The following is a 24724-nucleotide window of genomic DNA, read 5'->3' as shown; positions in this document are numbered from 1 at the left end:
TGTTTTTTTTTTTTTCTATTTTTGATCTGGCTTTGGTGCACATTTGTGTTCTGTTTCACAGGTTGGTAGAGTGAGTGTGTGACTCTAGGTATGGTTACATGATGTGTTCAGCCATGGCAGCAGAAGCAGCACTTGGCTACTTGTTTGTGCCCCCGCTGCAATCTGCAGCCTGTGCAGTTGTGCCGATACAGCTGTGGGCTTGTTCTGCCTTGTAGCCTTTTCCACATTGCGGTGGATGTCTTTGCCTGCACCATGTATTGTCAGTACTTGCCAGTCTGGTTCAAAACGGTTAGATTTAGAGGCAAGAGCAGGAGAACCAGGAGCTGCTCTGTCTTAAGCCTTCAGAGCTCTGGAAGGTGCCCAGGGGTGGCCCTGACTGCTTAACCCGGGGGCTCATGGGTTGGGCCTGTGATACAGCTGTGAGGGTGTAAAGGTTCCTCTGAAGGGCCCATTACTGCTGGCCGGTGGTTGTATTTCCACACTTCCTCAAGGCTCCTGAGGTGGGCGGAGGATGGTGGCAGCACCAGGGGAGCTGAGCTGGGTCTGCGTGGGCCCTGCTTGGCTGGGCGGCTGCTGTCCCCTCGCTGCCCTCCCCGGCAGCACCTGAGCCCTGCGTCCTCTGCTCCCCCTGCAGCAAACAGTGTGTGGGTTCGACCTCCTGCGGGCAAACGGCCACTCTTTTGTTTGTGACGTGAACGGCTTCAGTTTTGTGAAGAACTCTATGAAGTATTACGACGACTGTGCCAAAATCCTCGGGTATGTAAAACTCCAGTTGTGATAGAAGGTAAGGTAATTCATAGCAAAGTAAAATGAATGTGGAGTCCTGGTCAGCGTGTTGGAGAAGGCTGCAGGTGGTTTGTATGGGTGCACTTGTTTAGCAGGTGAAAGCTTGGCTCTGGGAGGAATGGGTTTATTTTTAGCCCCTGGAGCTCCTGCCTGCATTGGCATTAGCTCTCTTGGTCTACAGCTAGATGTATCTTATGGGAGTTTTCACTGGACTCTAAGCTGAGCTGAAGTACTGGTGATGTGAGAGAAATTGGTGTCCCTTTGGGGAGCCCCAGCTAGCCCATGGTATGGTAGATGTCTCTGCAGGGAAGGCGAGGAGAAATTCTGTGGCTCTCTTCAAATCTTTCAACTGGACCACTAAGGAGGAGGTGGAGAACCAAGGGAGTGGAATTTCTTGTATTTTGTATTCAGTTTTGTATTCTGATTTCTTCCAGAAATATAATCATGCGGGAATTGGCTCCCCAGTTTCATATTCCTTGGTCCATCCCAACAGAGGCAGAAGACATTCCGATTGTCCCCACAACTTCAGGCACCATGTGAGTACCCACCATCTTATCAAAAGAATGTCAGTGATGGCTACACGAGGGACAGAGTGCACGCCCTGTCCAAGGGACAGATGTCACCCAGCAGCAGGGCGTTCTCCAGCTGCTGTGTTGGTTGCAGCCCTGAAATGCCCGTGGAAGGGCTTGGCCATGCACACGAAAGAGGTGGTAGATGGTAAATTAGTCATAGGCTTGATGAATGCAGACGAGCAGGCATTGACTGCTGACATGGCTTTCAGAAGGCCCAAATTCCTCATCAGCACAGGAAACAGCTTAGGGCATTGCTGTAGCTGGCTCACTGTTCAGTAGGCTGCTACTTGGAGAAAACGCGCCTTGAACTGCCAGTGAAACAGGTGGAAAACAATTGGCTGAAGTGTTCACGTTGGCAGACTCTCATTTGATACTGTTGGCATTACTAGTTTTCCACCATATAAGGCTAAAAGACCAAAATCTTCTTTGTGATCCTCATCACACTTGTACGCTTTTATGAAGTGAACACAGCAGCTGCTCTAGAAAAGGTAGATTAAGACTATGTATTAATCCTTTCTTTACTGTGTGATCATTGGGAAAAGTTGTCAAACACAAACACTGCACAGCTCAGCTACTGTAGTATTTGAAAAAGCAAACTCCTGTAGCCATTTGAAATTAGCCGGCCTGGCTGCTAGTCCCTGCAGGTGGCTGGTTGCTGTGGGATCTTTCCCACAGCTCTTAATGGTTGCTCAAAGACAGGACCCTAGCTGTATAACCGTTCTTCCGAACCAGGTTGTCTTTTCCTGGGTCTTTCTAAGTGATCCTATGAGCATTACACAAGTTGGGCATGAAAACAAGCTTGTCACAATTCAAAATGCTGTTTCTGTAGATTCTGTAACCTCCAGCCTGGTCCCTTCTGCTGCAGATGTGGTTCTGCCTGTCATATTATGGTATGGTGATGCTTTTCCCTGGTAGGAAACCAGATGACCTGGTAGTATCTGCAGTCCTTTGACTGCTTGTGCAGCCTTGGTGCTGTGCCTGGTTTAGGCCGGGAGAAGTTCTGCCACTAATGTCAAAAAGGTGGAACTGGAAGAACAATGGGAAACTACTTTCTGGTGGGAATTCTGGAGCGTAGGGGCACATTTGTCAGGTGTGTCTTGTGTTTCCCCAGGATGGAGCTTCGTTGTGTTATTGCAGTCATCCGGCATGGAGATCGCACCCCAAAGCAGAAGATGAAGATGGAAGTTAAGCATCCTCGGTAAGAGTCAAGGCAAGAAGATGCTGAGCTGCTGGGCAGTGAGGAGGGCCCGTTTGTGAACCAGGAGGAGGAGCAGAAGGGCTGCGTGGGGGAGGCAAGGCCTTTTCCTGGCTCTATTCAAGCAAATGCTTTCTGCCCAGTTGAGGGAGCCCCTTTCCCCGTAAGGGTCGTGGCACCTTCTGTGTGAGCGCTGGAAGGAAGAGTGAAGGTCTGCTGGGTGCTGCAAAGGGAAGTGCCCCCCTAAACGGGACTCTAGTGGCTGCTTCCTTTTCATACCTGTGGCTGGAAACGCTTGTTTTCCTCAGAATTTCTGAAGCACAGGAAGGAGCCAGTGGGCCTGCTGTTCTCCCTGAAGAACAGAGTGTGAATGCATCTGTAGGGATGACAGTTCTTATAGCACTGAAACAGCAGAAAATGGATCAGGGTTCTTTGTTGTCTGTTCAGGTTCTTCGAATTATTTGAGAAGTATGATGGCTACAAGACAGGGAAGTTGAAGCTGAAGAAACCAGAGCAGCTACAGGTGAGGGGAGTCCTCTCTGGGGTTACTGTGTGGGACAGGCAGGTAATACAGATCCCAGCATGAGGCAATTCTTTGGGAGGGTGGAAACCCTCAAAAGGGCAGCAGTCTGTCGCACAAATGCTCCCTTTCTTGTTCCCCACCCCGTGTGCACTCAGCTGGGTGATGGTACAGGAGCAGAATGGGAACTGTCCTGGCTGATGCGAATGCTGTAGGATGGGCTGACCTGACCTGGTGCAGCTTGTCCATTGGCCGTGGTTGCCTCTGGTGAAAGAAGAGTCCTGGCTAGGGAGTGGGGCCTGGTTCTGAACGGGGCTGGAGCACGGGGTGGGATGAGGCAAACAGCAGTGTGAAAGTTTGTCCTGCCTGAGCTGTGTCTTGCGAAATGGCGTGTCTGAGGGGCGTCTGTGTGGACCCGATGCTGGGTGAAGCCATCTGGGGCCTTGCCAGAGTCCAGTGGTGAGTCTGAGCCAGCATCGCTGGATGCTTGAGACTGTCACTCTCCAACAGGAAGTGCTGGACATTGCGCGGCAGCTTGTGGTGGACCTGGGAACCCACAGTGACTGTGAGATAGAGGAGAGGAAATCCAAACTGGAACAGCTGAAGAGCGTCTTGGAGATGTAAGGGTTCATATCTTGGGGCACCGTGAGTTTGTCTGAGCCGCGGGTCAGCACGCGATGTGGAAGCAAGCTGGGCACTGATGTCCTGGCCAGCTGGCACCACAGAGGTCAGAGCCTCCTCCATCCCCTGTCAGCACCTGTGCACGAAAGGTGCCACACTCTTAACATTTTATCCTTGGCATCAAAACCACTGCTGATTCTTGTTCCAAATGTGTCGGGTTTTTGCTAAACGGCTTGAGACAAAACTGAGCTTCCTTTGCTGCAGGAGAGAAACTGGAGTCCTGTAGAGACCACATTGATATGAAGCGTTTCAATAAATTTGGAAAAAATCTTGTTTTAAATAAGGTTGTCCAGGTGCCAAAAGTTTAACAAAAAGGAACTTGGAAAATATGAAAAGATGTTTGTGTCCTCTTAGATTTCGTACAGCCGAAATAAGACAATATGGTGGTGTTGGCATCTTAGAAACGAAAGAAGGGTTTCTCTCAGAACTGTAACCTGCAGCGGCACGTGCAGGCAGTGTCTGTGTTCAAGCCATGTCTGTGGAGCACAGAGAATGAATTTTTGCTGTGATTCCTTCCTCTGCTCTTCCTGCTGGTTATCCTCAGAGCAGCTAGCAGATTGTTTTTTTTTTCTGTGATCTCATTAATTCACTTGTTAAAGATGTAGATAAAAATTAACTAAGGTTGATTAAAGCCCCAGTGGGGTCTGAGGGCACAGAGTGCTGCCAGCTGAAGAGCAGGCTTGTAAATGGATCTTTGAATTTCATTTGTGGGAGTTGCTTGGCTTTTTCTGGGTCTGCGTGCCAGGTCACAGGGAGATGGCAAAATGTTCATGTTCCATGGCAATTGGTGTTGCAGGAGAAAGTCTCTTGCCTGTGCTGTATTTTTGCTGTGTGCTGCCTAGGGACCTCTGGGCAAAGGCTGAGTGGAGTTGATTTGTTTAAATTTCCCCCCCCCCCTCTCCTTGTGACAGGTATGGACATTTTTCTGGCATTAACCGTAAGGTTCAGTTGACCTACCTGCCCCATGGACATCCAAAAGCTGCAAGTGAAGATGAAGGTAAAGAAACCTGATGTTGCTGCCATGACCTTCAAGCCTGGTGTTGAAGAGTGCATGCAGCTATCCAGGTCCTACAGGCCTCTGGGCATGCAAGTGGAATTAGTGACCCATATCTTACCTTTGCTGATATCACACGAAGGGTTGGAGTGATGCGTGATGTCGTGTACCAATATACCGCGAATACAGGGGGTGTATTGGCACAGGGCTTGTGCTTCCAATTTCAGGAATGCCAGCCTATGCCTTCAGAAAGTAGTGACTCTTAATTTCGTACTTGCTGGTTTGGTTCCTGGGGATTTTGGGTCAGGCTTGTGTTGAGAAGGCTCTGCAAGGTGCTGATGACAACCTCTTCTTCCTCCCTTCCTCTCCCCCTGCGAGCTCAGCTTTGAGATCTGATGTAGTGAGTACCTGTTTGTCTCCTAGAAGCTCGCCGAGAGCCTTCCCCGTCCCTTCTGCTGGTGCTGAAGTGGGGCGGAGAGCTGACGCCAGCAGGGAGGGTCCAGGCAGAAGAGCTGGGGCGAGCCTTTCGCTGTATGTACCCTGGTGGCCAAGGTAAGCTTCGTCCCTGTGTCTCTGTCCCCCGTCCCCGTGCCGGGCTGCTGAGCCCCAAGCTGACCACCAGCGTGAGGGGTGCTCAGCCGCCCGTGGGCTGTCTGCCGCCGGTGTGACTCGGTCATTGCTGGTTTTGTTCTTTTGAGTTGACCTGGTAAAGTTAAATAATTAGAGTGGGTTTTGCACCCAAAGATCCCTGAGCTGGCTAGAGATGTCTGCTGAGTGGTTAAACTTTAGTATGTCTTAGAGCACAATAGCATTCTTTCAACTAATGTGCCAGTATTCAATAAAGGGGAGCCATTCTAATAAGATACATTGTGATGCAGCAAATACAATTCAAAATTTATGTATGATTAACAAGGAATTTAGGTCAGATGTAGAGAACAGAGGAAATCTATCTCAGAACACAGATAATTCTGCCTTGAGACAGGAGAATAGGAAAGTAACATCTTCATATTTTCTCTGTCATAATTTTCTAACTCTGAAAAACATTTAGTGTACACACAGATCAACAAGAGCCTGAAGCGGGGGGGAGGCAGCAGAGACTGCCTTTTTCATCCAAGTAGAGTCAGAAGTAATATGCTGCCACTGTATTTATTTGATGAGACCAGTATTGGATACTGCTAATCTTTGACTTGTATGTTTAATTAATTCAATGTAATTAATTTCAAATTAATTAAGCTAATTTAAATTGAATTGGAGAAGATTTCCTTCTGGAATAAGGAAGAGTTACCCTCGGTGAAAGAGAATCGGGTCAGGGAATACTTAAGTAAACTGGACATGTATAAATCCACGAGCCCTGACAGTGTGCACCCATGAGTGCTGAGGGAGCTGACAGATGTCACTGTGAGGCCACTCTACATTGTCTTTGAAAGATTTTGGGGATTGGGGGAGAGGAAATGTCACTCCTAGCTTCAGAAATGACAAGCAGGAGGACCCAGGGAACGGCGGGCTGGTCAGCCTCACCACAATCCCTGGGGAGGTGACAGTAAGGCTTTCGACACTGTCTCTGGTAATGTCCTCATGGCTGATGAAGTACGGGCTGGGTGAGCAGGCAGCGAGGTGGTGGGAAAGCTGACTGGGCTCAGGGGGTGTGATCAGTGGCACAAAGTCTAGTCGGAGGCCAGGAACTACTGATGTAGCCCAAGGGTGAAAACTGGGTCCAATCCTCTTTAATATCTTCATTAATGATCTGGGTGATGGGGCAGAGTGTACCCTCAGCACGTTTGCAGATGACACAAAGCTGGGAGGAGTGGCTGACACACCAGAGGGTCACGCTGCCATCCCGAGGGACTTGACAGGCTGGAGAAATGGCCTGGCAGGACCCTCGTGATGTGCAACGAGGGGAATTGCAAAGTCCTGCCTCTGGGGAGGAACAACCTCCTGCACTGGTGTGTGCTGGGGCCAACTGGAAAGCAGCTTTGTGGAAGAGGACCTGGGGGTCCTGGTGGATGCCAAGCTGACCACGAGCCACCAGTGTGCCCTTGCCACAAAGAAGGCAAGTGGTGTCCTGGGCTGCATTGGGGATGTTGCCAGCAGGTTGAGGGAGGTGAGCTGTGAGGTCAGATGCTTGTGATCTCAAGAGCACATTTTCAGCAGGCGTGAGGATAAGCTTTCCAAAAGATGAGAAAGTTAGGTGCATGTGGTGTTGCTTACTGCAAGGTGTCAACAAGTAGAGGAGACTGTCAGTGTACAGAGACTAAAGGAGGAGGAGCAGCAGTGGAAAAGGATCTTCATGACAAGGCCTGTGTTGCCGTTCTTGAAGATGGGGACAGTGAGTTAGAAAGGCTGGGGACTTCCTGCTGCTGTTGTGGATCTCTGAAGCCCAGAGCTGAGAGTATCAGCAATGACTTGGACAAGAGATTGGGGAAACCAGAAGACAGTGTGCAGGAGGGGCAATTTCAGTGGAAGTACAGGGAGCAGATTGCAGCGTAATGAGTGAAAACCAGAGAGGAGAGACCTATCTGCAGAGCTCTGCAGCTGCCACAGGCTGGGCTGAGCCCTGAGGTACAGTCTGTGCCAGTTCCAATCTGCCTGCACCATATCTGGTGAGCTCAGTGGCTGCCCTCTTGCTCACAGTAGAGCTTGGTCTGAGCATGTACAAGGTGACTTCAGTCCTTCTGAATCGTGGCTTTGGAGACTTCCGCTTCATGTGATCATTCGTGGAGAGGGAGAGATCTTATTTTGCAGTGAGATGCTGTGTTCTGGGGTAGCAGTTGGCCCATGGCTGCTTTGTCCAGATACACAGCTGACTTTGGGTCTGGAGTCTGTCCTTGTCTAGCAGGGTGTTCCTCTGAGTTGTGAGCTCAGAGCTGGGAGCAGTTTTCCCATCTTCTCGTGCAATGTGACTGTGTACTGTGCAAATCACCATGGGATTCCAGGCAGCAGCAAATTAGTCAGCACTGCACTGCTTTTGGAGGGTCAGACTCAAGAGCTGCATGAGTTGCTCTCTCCCATTACTGATCTGACTCCTGTGGTTGACTCAGCCATCATAAATAAACCAGCATTTTGTGCTGCAAAATAATTGTAGCTCTACAGGATATGCTTTGGAAGCCAGGTGCCTGCCTGCTGAGTAGCTCTGCCTGCAGTTCTGATGGCAGCAGTACCGGCTCTAGTGTGGAGAACAAGTAGGAGGAGGCAATCTTCCTGTGCATCTTTATTCTGCACAGGGGTATTCAAGCTAGCAGAAAAACTACGGACTGCTCAGAGGGGGTTGCTGCAGAATTTGGGCAGCATCATACTTGGCTGGTGAATGCTCACTTTTTTACTCAAAATGAACAAGTTAACAAAGTGAACAAGTTAAGAGAAGCCTGAATCAGATCTAGTCATTGGTTATGGCTAGAACTGTCTATTTTGGAGCAGCCTAAGTGCTGGTTATGCAAGTGCTTAACTCTCTACAGAACTTTGTTATGCAGGTGTCAGAATATTAATTTTGAGTTTGTTCTGTGTTCCAGGTGATTACGCTGGTTTCCCTGGATGTGGCTTGCTCAGGCTGCACAGCACCTACCGTCATGATCTCAAGATCTATGCCTCAGATGAGGGACGAGTTCAGATGACAGCAGCAGCTTTTGCAAAGGTCCTTCCTCTCTCTGGGACATTGTTAGTTCTGCTATATTGGTCTTAAAATATGCCAGTTCTAAAGGAGAACCTCTGGTGATGAAGGAGCTGTCCTAGGAGCTTCCCCCTCTCTGTTGTGCTAAGAGCAGGTGTATGGGCTGGTACTGGAAATCCAGTGTAGCTGCACACATGTGTTACCTTTAGTATCCTGTCCAGGACAGGACTCGGAGCGGACAGCGAGTTATTTATGGAGTATTGACGGTGGTTGGTGTTAGAGCACATCAAACCTGTCGCTGACTATTAATTGCCTACAGAGTGAGTGTTTCTTGGATGACTGCCCAGCCAGAGGGGTTATTCCTTGGCTGCTGGGTTTAAAAGGGGAACAAAGTGTCTTTGGTGCAGTGTGGGGTGGGGGTTGGGGAGAAGACAGGTTCATCTGCAGTTAAAGCTGGAGCCAAGGGGAATCCTGTGATGACCTCAGCTGTCCTTCAGAGCCTCTGCTGTATCACCATTTCTCAGCAGACTGGGTTGGCTGCTCCACAACTGCCTGGATGAGTCTGGGGCTGCTGCAGGCAGAGCTGGTCTTTTGCCTCGAATAGCTCTGGAAGGGTGTCAGAGTCACTGGTGACTCTTGGTGGTGTTGCTGTAAAACTGTTCTTCAAGGACAGTGGAGATTTCACCCAAGGCTGCCCTTCAGTCAACATGAAACTACAAGAAATTTTTGTTGCTTGCGTTGCACATAGCTGAAACCTTGTCTTGGGTTGCTGTAGGGTCTGCTGGCCCTGGAAGGAGAGCTGACCCCCATCCTGGTGCAAATGGTGAAAAGTGCCAATATGAACGGTCTCCTGGACAGTGACAGTGATTCCCTCAGCAGCTGCCAACACAGAGTGAAGGCACGGCTGCATGAAATCATGCAGAAGGATGCTGAGTTCTGTGAAGAGGATTATGAGAAGGTAAAGCACCTGTGTGGCTCTATTGCTTCCTGCATCTGGAAGAATTGCTCCAGTGGTTTGATGTGAAGTCTACTGGTATGTCAACAGTAGTTTAGTTAGTCTGAGATCAGTTCTGGTCAAAATTACAGGATATAAACAGAACTTAGGAAGGGAAAGGGCAGGTTAATAGCCCCTGCCCTTCTTCATGTGGAAATCCTCAGTGTGGCTCTGCTGTCCCTTCAGAGCACCTTCCTCTCCCTTTGGATGTCCCAATGCATTTTATTTTCAGGGGTGTGTTAAAAGAAGAGTTCTCGTGGTTTACTGCGTGCTGCCCAGAGCGATCCCAGTTGCTGTGGACAGGGAGTTATGCCTTGCCAGAGTCTAGATCCATGCGCCGTGCTTGTGTGAACAGATCTTTTGGACACACACCCTTTTGTGGTCCTGTCAGATAACTGCAGAGTAGAGAGCATGGGCTGCATCCCGCACAGCAACCAGTAAAAGCACTATAGCTGCTTATCCAGCAAGTCCCCAAAACACTGTTTTTTCCAGACTCTGAGATCTGATTACTGGACTGAAATCCGTTACCATTAAGCCTCAAAGAACTACTTAAAGGTTCTGTGAAGCCCTTCTGCTCAGGCGCAGAAGCAAAGTGGGACAAGAGTGGATACTGTAGTGGAGGGAGTTCTGATCTGATAGGAGCAGTTGTTTGCTCCCTCTGAGTTTGGTCCTGAGGAAGTTTTTAAAACATGCCTAACAACCCCTAGGAATGGGCCAGCTTATTAAGCTCAGCTGGGAGCACAATTTTTGTACCTAATGAGAAAGCAGTACAGCTGCAAAAGGCAGATGTTTTGTGTTCCAGTTTGTAAAGATACTAACTGATCTCTACTGGTATCTCCTCTCAGCTAGCACCTACAGGCAGTGCTTCTCTGCTCAACTCCATGACGTTTATCCAGAACCCAGTAGAGGTCTGTAACCAGGTGTTCACCCTGATAGAGAATCTCACCTCCCAGATACAAAAACGACTGGAAGACCCAAAATCTGCAGGTGAGCATCAGAACTGGAAAGGGTCTGGAGCAGACTCATTTATTGTTACATCTTCAGAGCTCCCAAACACCGCTATGGTTTATGTTTGTCTGTAGCAAAGAATTTTAAAGTGAAATTCTGTATGTGTTATTGATGTAGAAGGCTCCTATTCCAGTTGCAGCTACTGTTAGAGAGCTGTGATGTAGTGGTATGTGCATCTTGGGTTTAGAGTGAATGTAAGCAGCAGCAGTATAGCCTGGAGAGGTACACCTGGTTTTTTTCAAGCATTTCCTGGAGGAGAGCTCCAGACTATAAACAGCAAGTTTTTCAGTCATGATTTGCTCGTGTCTAAGAACTTTCCTAATAACAGTGCAGAGATTTTAAAAAAGCGTCTGTGGGACATTGCACACGATTTATGGCAGATGTAAGCCCACAGGCAAGCAGTTTCACTTTTCTCAAGTATTCCAGAAGTAGCTTATTGCTGCAAATTAAAACTCTGTGCAACAGGTTCAGTGGCTTTTCCAGTCTAGGATTCCTGTGGGTGACATAATCAGAGCCCTTCTGTGCTGGGAGAAGTCAGTCCTAGCTGTCACTTGAAATCTCTGCAGGAGTAGTCAGGATGTGAGCGTGGTTTGGTGTTCTCTGCTGTTCAGACCTGCAGCTGTACCACAGTGAGACTTTAGAACTGATGCTGCAGCGCTGGAGTAAGCTGGAGCGAGATTTCCGCATGAAGAACGGGCGTTACGACATCAGCAAGATCCCTGATATCTATGACTGCATCAAGTATGATGTACAGCACAACTGCACGCTGAAACTGGAAGGCACAGCTGAACTCTTCAAACTCTCCAAAGCGCTGGCAGATGTGATCATACCCCAGGTATAGCCTGTCCTGCCTGTGTGATAATGTCTGTGGTGTCAGGTTCTGACCCTTTCCCTGTCTGTTTTCTCTTGATTCTCTTGCATATCAGCTCTCAAGGCAGTGCATCACGGGTATTTCTCAGATGTATCTCTTAGTGTTTGTGTAAGGCCAAAACCCTTCATGACCTAAGATGTGGCAGGGCTGGCTTCCTGGACAAGGATTCTGACAGTGTCAGAGTAATGAACAGCTGACGGAGCGGCTTTTGCAAGTTCCTCGTCGTGTATTAGAGTGCAGCTTCGAGCTGAGTGTGTGCTAGAGCAACATCCCCTTCTCCACATACAGGATTGTGCAGGGGAAGGGAGATTTCTGTGTTAAAGTGAAGGCTTGTTCTGGCAAGTTTTGTTATTTTTGTCAAACTAGAACGTGTTCAGTTTGCAGAGTTGACTTGCTTCTCACAAAGTTTATGCCTGTGAACATGGGAGGGGAAAGGAGGGCCACATGTAACAGATTTCTGTATTCACCACCGTTCTGTTCCGCTTCTGGCAGAAATGCTGCATTTATACAGGCTGAGCTTCTGCCAGCCAGGTCCAATCGCACTTGTGCCTGTGCAGAGCAGAAGTGGTCTTCATAACTTTTTCAGAGTGTTCCTGATAGGTGCAGTTTGTCTGTTTCCAGCATAGTATTCAAGTTTTATCTTTGCAAATAGCAGTTGTTGCATTAATGCTCGTGCCAGGTCAGGGTATAAGTTTGTGTGTCACGAGAGGAGGTTCCCTGATGGTACTTGTGCCTCTCAGCGGTTGGAAGAACACTGACATCCCTGTCTAGCCAGGCTGGGATTCTTGGAGGAGGCTCTGTCCTCTGTTACCCTCTGCAATGTGTGGGGAAAAAAAAGAAAAGAGGTGCTGAGTGCCATTTCCTTTTCTGTCCTTGCTTAACTGTGGTGGTGCTTGTGGACAGGACTGTTGAAGTCCAGCCTCCTTTCATGCGAGGATGTGGAAAAGAACCGGGGCTCAAGGGTGTCTATTGTTTTGTTCCTGCAGGAATATGGGATTAATAAGGAGGAGAAACTGGAGATTGCTATTGGCTTTTGTCTTCCTCTCATTAAAAAGATCCAGTTGGACTTACAGAGAACCCATGAAGATGAGTCTGTCAACAAACTACATCCCTTGTAAGGATTGTGCTGCTGCTGGTGGGGAGGGCAGCTCTGGAGCTGAGTGCAGGAGCCGCACCAGAGGAGTGTCCTGGCGTGGCACTGAGCATACACTGAAGGACAAACAGAGAGGGAGGCGTGTTGGTGCTCCTAGAACTAGAAGGGAAACAGAGAGGCACGTTGAGGCTGCTGAGCAGGAGCACGGTGCCACAGAAGCTCAAACCCCTGTAGCTGGATGGTGGTGCCTTGATCTATGCCTCTGCCAGGGGCATGTGCTGGTATGATGAGGCCACCTCTGCCCTACCACATGTCTCTTACTAGGATACCATAAATCTTGCTGCTTCTGTGCCCAACACTCTCACTGCTTGTTCTGTTCCTGCTGCTCTTTGACAGTTCCCAGTCTGGGGTTATGTTATTCCGTTAAGCATGCAGAAATGCTGCTGTACAATAGATGGCAATTTGTTGGCAGGCTGTGAGTAACACTGGCTGATTTTGGTTTAGGTACTCAAGAGGAGTTCTGTCACCGGGTCGCCATGTTCGGACACGGCTCTACTTCACCAGCGAGAGCCACGTGCACTCTCTGCTCAGTATCTTCCGCTATGGGGGGCTCCTGGATGTAAGTGTCCCAGCAATGCTCACAGAGTAAGCCTCCCTGCTTTCTTTCAGTGGCCCTTTCCCAGGTGGACAGTGTGTGTCTGTAGGTTGCCCCTCTAGCCAGCTCCCCAGTAGTGACGTGCACCAGAGGCCTCTGGCCAGCTCTGTCTCTGCTGTGTTTGCATGCTGCAGCTTTCTGCCTCTCTGGCACGTAGGAGGATTGTTCTTCCTCAGCCCTGACACTGCCTGCCTTGCTTGTACAGAGGCATGTTTTTGCCAAGAGCTGTCCTGCTGGTTTCAGATGAGTAGACCGCTTACCTGTGTGGGAGGATAGCAGTATGAGGCAATGGGAATGAGGGAGTTTCTCTCTTCCTGCTTCCTTCAACCCTTTATTTCAAGAGCTTGGCCCTGTTATTTAGTGACTTTCTGTCAATTCTAAGTCAAGAAAATCAGTTTTCTTACGGAGGAAGTGACTTGAGGTTGCAAATGCATAGGGGGTGTTCTCTACCAGAGGGACAGATGATGCATTTTTAGGGAACTAACTCATCCAATCCAACCTTCGCTTGCTCTCATAACAAGCTTCCTGAAGGAATTGGCATGCAGACCCTGAGAAAAGCTCTGCTTTAGACTCCTCGAGAGGCTCTCTGATTTATCTTCCCCTTTTTAAGCATGGTGTTCTGAAATGCCTTGAGAGTTTGGGGTTGCTTAGCAGGTGTGATTTCTGATGTCTGTGGAAGCTCAGTGTGTCTGCAGGCAGTGATCATGCAGGTTCCTCTGAATTGCTCACTGAATAAGATGCTACTTTATTCCCTGACTTGAGCGTCAGAGGATGCTGTGTTGCCAGCACAGGGATATTGGGCTGCATCTGGGTTTGTTTGTGCCGGCAGGGCTCATTTTATGTCACTCAGTAGTGAGATGCTCCAGGGCAGCATGGGTGGCCCTTCAGGTATGGCTGTTTCCTGGCAGTGAGGGGTGGTCTCTCCTGCCTGGCCTCGTGGAGCCGGGGGTCTGGACACTATTTAATTCAGTACCATGTAAGAGCAGCGTCACTTGGTCCCTTATTTAGCACAGGTGCATCCCTTGTGCTTTTTCTGAGATTTCTCTAAACTGCTCCACTCTGTAGACCACTACTTGAGAATGACTGTGTTTGGGAGCCTTCTGTGGGTTGTGCTTTCCTTGGGTCAGTGTGGCACAGGGGGCTTGCAGCTGGGTTGCTCAGACCTGCCCGCGGGTTGTAGGGGAAGCTGTGGTGTCCCTCTGTGCAGTTGCTTCTTGCCATAAGCACCCTGCTCTCACGGCAAGGCTGTCTCTCCTCGTGCAAGTTCAGCAAGGTGGTTTTTGTCCTGACAAGGTTGTTATCTTGTGGAGAGACAAACTCTCTCATACCCATTTCTGACTGCTGCAAGGTGTCTGCTGTTGCTTATTCCATGCAACTGTTTATGTGTATATATCAGGAAAACAAAGACCAGCAGTGGAAGAGAGCCATGGACTATTTGAGTGCTATCTCAGAGCTGAACTACATGACCCAGATTGTTATCATGCTCTACGAGGACAACAACAAGGTGAGGGATATAGCCGTAGGATAAAATCCTTCCTGCCATGATGCAAGGCACAGTCCCTAGCGATGAGTTCAGCTGTGAAGTTTGTAACCTGAGCTCTCTCAGCTTGTGAATAAAGATGGATGGATCGTTAACACAACTGCTAGTTTTTATTTTTAGGTGGGAGGCAGTGACCCAGTTAACGCTTGTTACATGTAAGCAGAATGCTACCCCGAGCAGTAATACCAAACTTAAGTGATCAATACTGTCTATTTTAAAGCATTTCCTAAAGTGAAATAATTTGCTGTTTCTTAACATTAATTACAAATGAACAGTAGGGAAAAAACCCCAACCAAACAAATGATATTTGGCATTTTTTTCCAAATATTTTTAGGAAATATCCAGAAATTCCACATTTGTAAACTTTTTTATTTTAAAAATACACTGATATAGTTAGGGGAGTATATACTGATATCTTCAGGAAGTAAAGAGAATCATTTAAAAACCAGCTGGAATGTGGAAGCTGATGGTGATGACCATAAGTAGGTTTGGCACGGAATGCACGTGCTGCTCCCAGGTCCTGTGACGCAGGTCTGACTGCAGGAGGTTGTTGGGTGAGGGGAGCAGTCGCTGTCCTTCATATGCTACAGAGTTAGAATCTTGTATCACAGAGCTGATGTGGGATTTTAATGGTAGAAGTGAAATATTTCCTAGTGCTGTTTGTCAGAAAAACCCCCAAAACTCTGAATAGAGTTCTTAGTGGTGTAAATCTGTTAGTAGGTAGGTAGAGGTGGTGAAACTTTTGGTTTTCCATCATTAGTGCCAGATACTGAAAAAGCTCTGGATTCCCTTAAAAAAAAATAATATTAGAGATGGTTACTTAAATCTTGGAACAACCTGACTGAAGGTCTGGGAGGGAACCAATCTGTCCCTGCCCCAGTGTGTGCTGGTTTTGCATCAGGAGTGGATTGGAAGGGGATATGTTTTAGGTTTGTGTGTGTGTGTATATATATATATATGCATATACATATATACACACACATATAACCCAATTCTGTTTTGGTCCTCTGGTGGCTGTGGTCACAAAATAACAACAATTTGAATGCCTTGGCTTTGTGCTGATAAGGGCTGTCCTTTTGGATCAGACAAACCTAGAGCCGTTACATTTGTGGTATCTTGTTGCTTCCGCTTTCCTTCCCGAAGGATGCGCTTGGGATGCGTGCTGTGCCGGCATGGCGGGGTGGCCCAGGTCCAGACCATGGCCTGTGCTGACAGCAGGACTGGTTTTTATTTATTTACTTATTCCCTGTGCCTCACGTTCACAGGACCCATCTTCTGAAGAGCGTTTCCATGTGGAGCTGCATTTCAGCCCCGGCGTGAAAGGCTGTGAGGAAGACAGAAACGTGCCCACGGGGTTTGGCTTCCGTCCTGCCTCCGCGGAGGTGAGCGCGCTGCCCGCGCACGAGCTGCCCTGCCCGCTGGGGGAGCACTGGCCCCTCGGCAGCCTTGCGGCTCTGCCGGGCTCTGCTGCCATCAGTCTCCAGCAGCAGACTTTCCTCTGAGCTTTCTCTGGTGCCCGTGGGCTGTGAGCGGGCCGTGTTCCCCACTGAGGGCTCTGCGGGGCAGTCTCTGAGAACGCCGGTGTCCTCTGAGCTGAGCCCAGGGCTGGGGCTGGTGCCTGGGCAGTGCTGGCCAAGGCCATGTGCCTGCAGGGGTCAATGTCTTCTTACTGCAGAACGAGGACAAGAAAGCAGACCAGGGCAGCCTGGAGGACCTCTCCAAGGAGAAGAGCATCGATGAGCCAGACCGCGCCCAGCAAAGGTCTCCGCAGCCGTCCGAGCCGGTCAGCGTGCAGCGAAGATCACCGCTGATCCGGAACCGGAAGACAGGCTCCATGGAGGTAGCAATTTGATGGGTGCCCTTGGTTGTTCTAATGAAAGTCTTTTGCTTGGTGTTGGTTTCCTGGCATTCCTTTTAACATGACAGAGCTGGAGTTGGTTCTGGGAGAGGATCTGCATAAGTTAGAGGGGTTTGTTGGCAGGCAGACCTCCCAAACTCCTCCTTGTTGAGGAAGGACGGGGGGAACACAGGTCAGAGGAATTGATGAGGAAAAGCGAGTAAGGAAATGTTTGAGAAACACGAGAATTATTTGGATTATGTGCTCTTTAGAGCCATTAGTGCAACCAGCTACAAGATTGCATGCAACTTCTTCACCTAGCCGCACGGAGATCTTTGCCTTCCCTTAGACTCCAGCCTTTGCCTCTCACAGTTCAGCTCCACATTTCTTGTTCCTGTCTCATTTAAGATCTCAGGCAGATCGGAGGTCCCTGCTAACTGGTGGGTTTATTACAGAGTGTTTAAACTGTCAGGGTTTAGAACTGTCCCATTCACTGACCTGCTAAAGTAACAACAATTGATTTTACTGTTCTTACTTCTCTCCTTTGTGCCATTATGTGTCATTAGACTAGCTTCACAGTTGGCAGGTAGCTGGCCTCTTCAAAGAGCTCTAGAATTGCTCCTCCTTTTGAGGGGTTTCACAGGCATTTTTGCTCTCCGTTTCCTCAACCAGTGAAATCAGAGAGTCAGGGCTTGAGGTATTTGTTAGCTGGCTTCCATCTCCGTGTCACTCATGATGTAATCTTCACATGCAGCACTTGGGGCTCTTTGTAACAGGCACATGCTAAGTTAAAGGGGATGTACATTCCTGCTGCTAAAGAAGGAAGTCTGTGTCCCAGTGATCCCAGCAAGAGTCTTGGGAGACAAGGAGCTCAGTACATGAGTCCCTACATACTTTTGAAATCTCCACTTCCACAACCCAACACAAACTTGAAATTAAAATTGAGCGTGCACTGTCACAATCTTAGCGTGTGAGTACCTTTATGCTTCTTGAAAATTGTGATTTTAAGGAAGAGATGTACTTTTCTTTACCTTCAATTGATGTATAAAGGCTTTTGAGACCAGTGGGTACCTTAGAGCATGACACTGATCACACTGTCGGTCTTTGCAGGTGCTGTCTGAATCTTCTTCCAAATCAGGAGGTTATCGCCTCTTCAGCACTTACTCCAGGCAGTCCTCTGAGATGAAGCAGAGTGGCTTAGGTACTGTACTTGGCCTGTAACCAGCCTGCTCACCTCTACCTCTGTATTTCTGTGGGCATCTCTCTGTCTCTCCACATACACATCTGGCTTAAGTTCCTTGTATGTGTGTCTGTGTGTATTATGTCTTCTTTCAGAGTTACTGTTTAGACCACTGTAGGGACTATCTCACTGTATTTCCTTTTGTGTATGATCTTCTCCTTCAGCTTCTAGCAGCAGAAGATGCACTTTTCATCCTTTATAGCATGGGAGCCACAGAGCAGGCTGCGTACTTGCAGGTTGTCGTTCTGGTTCCATGTTGCTATCATTTGTTACACCATTTCTGAACTTAGTGGGAAGAGATGATATTGTGTGAGAACCAACATGCTTTCTGTTCTGCAGAACAGCAGTTTACATGCGAAGCTGCTCTTTGTGTAAGACTATTCTATTTCTACCTTTGCTTCATAAAGGACTCTTGTACGGAACAGATCTGTTGTCTGCAATGATGTTTGGCAGCTCTCTAATTGAACTGGGATCCCCGGTTAACCATTCTTTGCATGGGAGCCAGCAGAAGAGAGTATTTTGGGGCACCTGGTGTTCTCTGCCTGTTCTTGAGTACCATTCCCTGTCATCCTAACCTAAACTAGTTGAAATTCTTCCTGAAATATTTTTGCTAAAGCAAGATCTATTTGTAAACTGAAAAGCTGTCTTTGCTGTCATGAGGTTCAAAGATAGCTGTGAAACCTAGATCTTGCAGATGACTAATAAGCACCAGGAAGTGGAAATGCCCAAGTTATGCCCACTTTCTTTTTCTTTAAAACAATTTTTGCATTACAGCATGGCTGTAGACTTGCAGCAGTTCTGACTCATCAGTTCTTTACTCTGTTACGTGGGCATCCCACAGCCAAGAGATTTCTGAAAGGCCTGATCATTTCTTTGTCACTTTTGAATGAGCTGCTCCTTTGGCAGCTAATCCTTACCAGGCAAAGGGAATTTTCTTCAGAGTAGTTAGGAAGTATCCCTGGAGTCTGGCAGCTGTGCTCCCAGCCAGTTGAAAAAACTGAGAACGAATGGCTGATACGTGTTATTTTCATAAAGGCACAATAGCCTTGGCCCTAGTGGTTTTTGAGTGTGCTATTTCGTGTGGTGCACCTATGTACTTCTGCCTTTTGCAGACCACCTGCAGGGTTAAGTAAACTGTAACAGACTGCTGTGCTTAGGCCTGACGAAACCTGTGGTTATTCGGTGAATCCATGTGAATCAATATGAGAATTTCCAAGATGGGACTCGGTGCATCTCCTTGGAGATGCTACATAAAAAACTGTCTTTACTGTTTGGATGTCTGAGTACCAGAAGGCATGTGCTCAGGGAAGCAGATATTACAGTCTATTTACTGCAGACTTTGCCAGGTTTCTGAGGAATGTCTGTTTTGGCAGTAGAGAAGAATACTGCTGTACTGGACCCTGGTATGGCACTACTTTTCCTTGACAACAAAATTTGAAATGTGATCCCAACAGGTTTAATTTCAGGTTCCTGCCTGACTTGCCGTGCTGGGAAACCTGTGCTGGTCACTCTCCCAACGGTGAAGTTCTGCAGAGACAAAACTTTGAGTAGGAGTTGAGAGCAGACCTATCACTGGGTGCTCAGTCCAGCGTCACTCTTCTCTGGAGAGTCTCGCAGCTGCAGGCACAGAAGGGCTGAGCAGGAGAGACCCGTGGTGCAACACCAGCTTGCACAGTCCCTGGTTATTAGGATGTCTGTGTTTCTGTGAATTTCTCCCAACCTAAGAACTGTTAAGAAGAATGATGCCTCTTTACCTGTAAAAGTCAAGCTCTTCAAGGAATCTTCCTGATTCCTTTCCTGCTTGTTTTGTAGAAATCTAATTTCTTCCCCCTTTGGGATCTGAAATGTGCGCTCTCTGTGAGAAATAATATAGAACTCACAGGAGCTGGAACTTTGGCTTTAATACTTGTCTCAGCAGCTGTGCTATGAGGGGGTTCATTCAGATACTACCTGTTGTTTCTGAGCTTTTCTGGAGCTGAGCCTACCTCCTCTGGCCTGACCTTGTCAGCAGCTGGCTATCGTTATCTCTGGGAGAATGTCTGTTCAGGTATAACCTTGTGTGTTCAGGCATGCAGGAATGGGGAACAGGACACAGCTCCTATAATAACCCTGCTGCCATAATTGTGTCTTTACTGTAATTTAAAAAATGCCTTGAAATGTCTGTTTGCAAAAGGGACAGGCTGCAGCTTGCTTTGTCTATGTAAAGTGGTGCTTTGGAGTATGCCGCATTTTCCTGGGCAGGAGCAAGTGTGTTATTGAGGATTGTCTGCAACAGCGTGTATGCTGCTAGCTCGAGAAGCCTAGGGAAGTGTCAGTGCCTTTCTTTGCTTGCAAGAACACTTCAGAATGGGGTAAAACCACTCCTTGCTGTTTGAGTAATAGAGGTGGTGTATTGCCAGGGGGCATGAAGCTTTGTGCCCAGCCTCCCATAGGGAAATAGGGGATGTCCATTTTTTAAACATCTAAAACATTCAATGTGCATCTGAAAATTAAATACACACAAAAAATCCAGCACATACAGTAATTTCTAGCACATGTTGCTAGATCTTAAATCCAAATGGCTAGTACACCATTATGTTCTTTAGGATGCATGTGTGTGTGTGTGTTTGGCTACTGTGGTCTCCTAGAGCTCACCGTAGACAATTGCTGTTGTCTGTAGAGTCGTCTTTGTAAATTCTCTTCTGGCTTAAGGGTGTTAACAAAATGCCTCTGTACTGTAGGATGGCAGAAACGCTGGGGTATCCTAAGCATACTGATTAGTAGCACGAGATTGCTCAAGATAGAAAGTCACAAAAATCTGTTCCATTTTTATCTGCCAGTAAATGAGTCTGTTGGGTTTTGTTTGTTTGTTTTTAAGCCATGGAAGGACGATTAGGAGCATCATCCTGGCTGCTGCTTGACAAAATTTTGTTTGCATTCTGACAGATTCCAATTCATGCTGAGCCAGCACTGAGCTTCAGTTTAAATCATTAGGAGGAAATTTTCTAAGACTTATGTATCAGTCACCCTGCAGGCAAGAGTTCTTTGCTGGTTTGTCCAAGGACACGTGTGTGCTGATCTGTCCTGTGGAAAGCCACCAGCAGTGTCCCGGGGGTGGAACAGCTGCAGCTCAGTGCACACGAGAACACTTTCGGTCACCCCTCAATGTTCTCAGGAGCAGGTATTGTCAGCTTAGACTGAGCTTACACGTGAATAGCTCAAAACTCAGGATCTGTGTTTTCGCCAAAGAAGTTCTGCCTAAAAAGGAGCTTTGCAGAGAAGGAGCTGGGGCTCTGAAGAGCAACGAGTGGACATGAGGCAGCGGTGGCAGTAGCTACCAAGGAGGGCCAACGGCATGCTCTGCTGGATTGGCAGAAGTACAGCTGAGGGATTTGGTTCCTCCCCTCTATTTCCCTCTGTGAGACTCCCCTGAAGTGCTGCTGTCCTGTCCTGGGCTCCGTGGCGCAGGAAGGGTGCGGGTGTAGCGGGTATCAGCCCATGAAGGGTCAGTGGAGGTGGATGGGGGCTGGGGCACACGACCTTGGAGGAGAAGCTGAGAGAGCAGGGCTTGTTCAGATCAGAAGCTGTGGGGAGCAGAGACCTTAATGCTGTTCAGCCTCCTAAATTGAGAGGTTACGGAGATGACAGACTGTCCTTCAAGGCACATGGTGATAGGACAAGAACCAGCAGCATGGGAAATCCCAGTTAGCTCGGAGGAACAAGTTTTTCACCATGATGTGCCAGATACTGGAACAGGCATGCAGAGAGGTTGTGGAATCTCCTTTCTTGGAGGTATTCAGAACTTGACTGGACAAACCGTAGCAAGCTGATCCAAGTTGGCCCTGCTGGGGCGTTGGGAAAGAGGCCTCCAGAGCTTCCTCCCAACTTAAAGCATGCTATGATGCTGTATTTTAGAATCGAGAGCTGCTTGCAATATAGGCAGGATCTTTTTAACAGTAGTAACAGCTGCACTGTTCCAGTTAATAGTAATAGACAGTTTGTCAGGTTTTTTGCCTTGGCAGACAAGGAGGAACAAGATCAACCTGCTTGTTTTTGGAAGCCTTTTGTGTATGGGAGTAACTTGTTCTTAGCAGTTGGTATTCTCAGTACAGAATGCAGCATCAAGACAGTGTAGCAGAGAATTTATAGCCAATCAGTGGCTTTGTCTGACCCATAATAAGGTTTTGTCTAACTCACAATTGCTTTCCTCAGTCAAAAGAATCCTGTTTCAAATGCCTGATGTTCCCTAAATATCACAAAAAGTCAAGTCACTCTACAGATCAGTGTTCCTTGGAGAAGCAAACACCAGCAGCTGCCAAAGCCAACGGTATTAGGTTGCCCTCCTGTGCATGAGCCCATCCCGCATGCTGTGTCCCTCGCTGTAGGGTGAGCAAAGTTCCGTGCTGTGTGTGCATCTGGTGCTTTGCAAGGGCAGTTCGTGGAACGATCGGACCTGCTCTGGATAGCAGAACATGACCAAGTGGACGTGAAATATCACCTGGGCAGCAGCTTGTGAAAGAAAGCTCTCTGGGCACATGGCTTTCCTTCCTGCTCGACAGAGTGATTAATCTGCATTTGCTGATCAACGGATCAGGCAGTCCTTTCTTCTCGATGTCCTATAGAAAAAGGAGCTTTCCAAAGAGAAAGGGCAGAAGAGCAGAGAAACGAAGCCCTGTGACATGTTCATCAGTGATCTGACATCCTGCCTTTCCTGACATGAGTATGTAGGTTTGCTGACTGGAGGGTGTCAAGGTGTTTCTCCTAGGTCAGGGCAAGAAAGCCAAATGGAAATAGACCCCTGGATGGAGTTAGGAATTTTCCTTGTGCTGAGTTTTGGGCTACCTGTTGTGCATTTGACACTACTGAATTTGGAATGGGGAATACTGCCTCCCTATGCTCCCCAGCATATTTTTTTTTTCCTGAGATTGCCTGCGAAGTGGCCAGTTCATTCCTCATTCTTTGACTAACCCTGCTTTTCTGTAGTTGCATGCAGTGGAGATATAATACTAACACCTTCCATGCCTTTCCAGGGTCACAATGCACCGGCCTGTTTAGCACCACTGTGCTGGGAGGCTCCTCCAGTGCCCCCAACCTCCAGGACTACGCACGCAGCCATGGCAAAAAGTTTGCCAGCAGCCTGACATACAAAGACGGTATGTGTGTTCCCCGTGCAGCAGGTGCTTAATTTGTGGACTTTGGTGTCTCAGGATGCTGCTGAGGCACAGACTGAGACTGCTAAGAGGAATGACAGGTGAATGTGTATTTTCGCCGCATCTGCAGTAATGCATTTTATCATATCACAAGAAATTGTGATCCTTGCTAGGACAAGACAGGAGCTGACATTGTGCAAGGAGTTTCACGCTCATGTATGGTATTCCTGGGGTCTGGTCTGCCATTTTAATACTTCTTGCTGTTGTAGAGGAGGATTTATTGGTCTAGATATTAAATAGGCTTGTCCTGGTATGGAAATCCAGCACATCACATCATCTTGTTTACTTTGGTGATCTTGCTGATGCTAAACAAAGCTTTTGTGGAGACAGTAATTCTCACCCTACGGCAGATGGAGCCATCCCAAAGGCAGAATGACGAGCTTGGGTGTGGATAAATGGGTACTAGAGCAAGGCTAGGCACACAGAAGCGTCCGAGGTAGCTGTCAGAAAGCAAGTGTAATATGCCTGGAATGCTTGAGGTAAGTGGGATACTTAGATGAAATACTGCAGAAGGACTGGGAAGTCTAATTATTGTGCAGTTCTGTGGAAACTGCCTTAAAGTTCAGTAAGACAGTCTGATAAAGTGTATTTGGGTCATTAGTATAAATGTTGCCCACTGCATGTGGGTGAGGGGGTGTTGCTGGCTGCAGGTTAACCTGCAGGTACTACTGGTGTGTTACCCCTTGAAGAGCAGAGAGTGTGTTGCTACTTTCAAGGAAATTTGAGCACAGGGAAAGACAGATGTCCTGGAGGAGCTGGAGGGGTGTAATGCACAGTGTGAGTGTGTGTTGTGATCCTGGTAAAGGCGCTCAGGCTCTGTCAGTGCTGATGAACCGCTGAGCTGAGCAGCACTGGACAGACCGCTCCGTGGGTAGATGTGCACAGCGTGCCGTGCCCTAGTTGGAAATCCACCTAATGTTGCACAACTCGGGCTTCCCAGCATCTGAATGGATGTAAGATTATCCGTCCTCTCTTTTTCCTTTTTGTGTCAGTTCTAACAAGCGGCATTTTAATCAGTACTTTACAGAGCCTGAGTGCCTTTCTTGTCAGGGTCATAACGAACACTAGCCCTGGTGGAGTACAAGGTGGGGAGATGATTAGGGCAGTAATTTGGGGCCTTTGGGGAAAACAGAAGGTTCGTTCGTTTGGATTTTTGTCCAGTTTTGAGGCAATGAAGATGGCCTAGCAAATCAGGGTGGGAAGATGCTATGCGGTTCTCAGACCTGTTGGAGCCCCATGAATGCCGTTGTATTGAGACCATTACATATATTGACTTTCTGCATGTAAGAGAAGTCCGTTGCTTCTCACCTCTTCAGGGGGCTCCCTGGCACACAACAGGCTGAGAGATAGAGGTGGGGGGGGCGTGAACTGGGAGGATTTTAGACCCTGCTGTCTGGGCAAGTGCTGGCTACTCAGGTCCCAGAATAAGTGGTGTTTGGCACAAGACCGGGGTGTGAATACCAGGAGAGCCGCTGAAAAGGCCAGCAAGGCTCTGGCTGCTTTTCTCCCATAACTCTGCAAGCAGCGTGAATCCAAGGCAGCACTGATTCTCAGGGAGAAGCATCAAAGGCTGCTTGCTCTGTACCCAGCTGGGGACAGAACAGATTCTGCTCAGTGCTGGTGCTGTGCAGCCTGTCTCGGCGGGCTGTGCAGCAGGAGCGTGCCTGCGGCTGGCTGCTCGTGTTCAGGGTCCAGAGCAGAGTCCTGCTGCTTTAGCCTAAATTCAGTGACCAGGTCTCTGCGTGCTGAGATGCAGTTGTACCCTCAAGTACTTAAAAGGCAGATTTAACCTAGTGTGTGACTAACATGGCCCAGAATTACTCATCTTGATGTTGCACTTCTTTTTTCATGTTCCTTGGTGTGCTATGGCACCCTGTGTTACCAGCGCCTTGCTGCAATAGGAGCAATTGTGAGGAAGAAGCGGGGGGCTTGGGGAAGCAAGTAG

The 24724-nt window shown here is 48.2% G+C and overlaps 1 protein-coding gene across 10 annotated transcripts in view; it reads left to right on the top strand.

Moving 5' to 3' along the window:
* The window catches only part of PPIP5K1 (diphosphoinositol pentakisphosphate kinase 1), a 50144-nt gene that overhangs the window by 10151 nt on the left and 15269 nt on the right, over positions 1-24724 (top strand). For 6 of the 10 annotated variants that reach the window (XM_074837726.1, XM_074837723.1, XM_074837718.1 and 3 more), the window contains 18 exons: positions 635-756; positions 1221-1322; positions 2470-2556; positions 3001-3076; positions 3584-3693; positions 4666-4751; positions 5172-5300; positions 8255-8376; positions 9128-9310; positions 10192-10333; positions 10966-11189; positions 12212-12339; positions 12823-12937; positions 14370-14477; positions 15779-15895; positions 16189-16353; positions 17461-17551; positions 22600-22722. In XM_074837726.1, the coding sequence (XP_074693827.1) occupies positions 635-756; positions 1221-1322; positions 2470-2556; positions 3001-3076; positions 3584-3693; positions 4666-4751; positions 5172-5300; positions 8255-8376; positions 9128-9310; positions 10192-10333; positions 10966-11189; positions 12212-12339; positions 12823-12937; positions 14370-14477; positions 15779-15895; positions 16189-16353; positions 17461-17551; positions 22600-22722 (2230 nt within the window). The remainder of the gene's footprint in view (positions 1-634; positions 757-1220; positions 1323-2469; positions 2557-3000; positions 3077-3583; positions 3694-4665; positions 4752-5171; positions 5301-8254; positions 8377-9127; positions 9311-10191; positions 10334-10965; positions 11190-12211; positions 12340-12822; positions 12938-14369; positions 14478-15778; positions 15896-16188; positions 16354-17460; positions 17552-22599; positions 22723-24724) is intronic. The other 4 variants (XM_074837728.1, XM_074837727.1, XM_074837722.1 and 1 more) reach the window with 2 other exon arrangements.

The sequence above is a fragment of the Strix aluco genome, chromosome 12 (assembly GCF_031877795.1).
Source record: "Strix aluco isolate bStrAlu1 chromosome 12, bStrAlu1.hap1, whole genome shotgun sequence".
In the NCBI taxonomy this organism is placed as follows: domain Eukaryota; kingdom Metazoa; phylum Chordata; class Aves; order Strigiformes; family Strigidae; genus Strix; species Strix aluco.
This window is presented reverse-complemented; position numbering and strand designations above follow the sequence as displayed.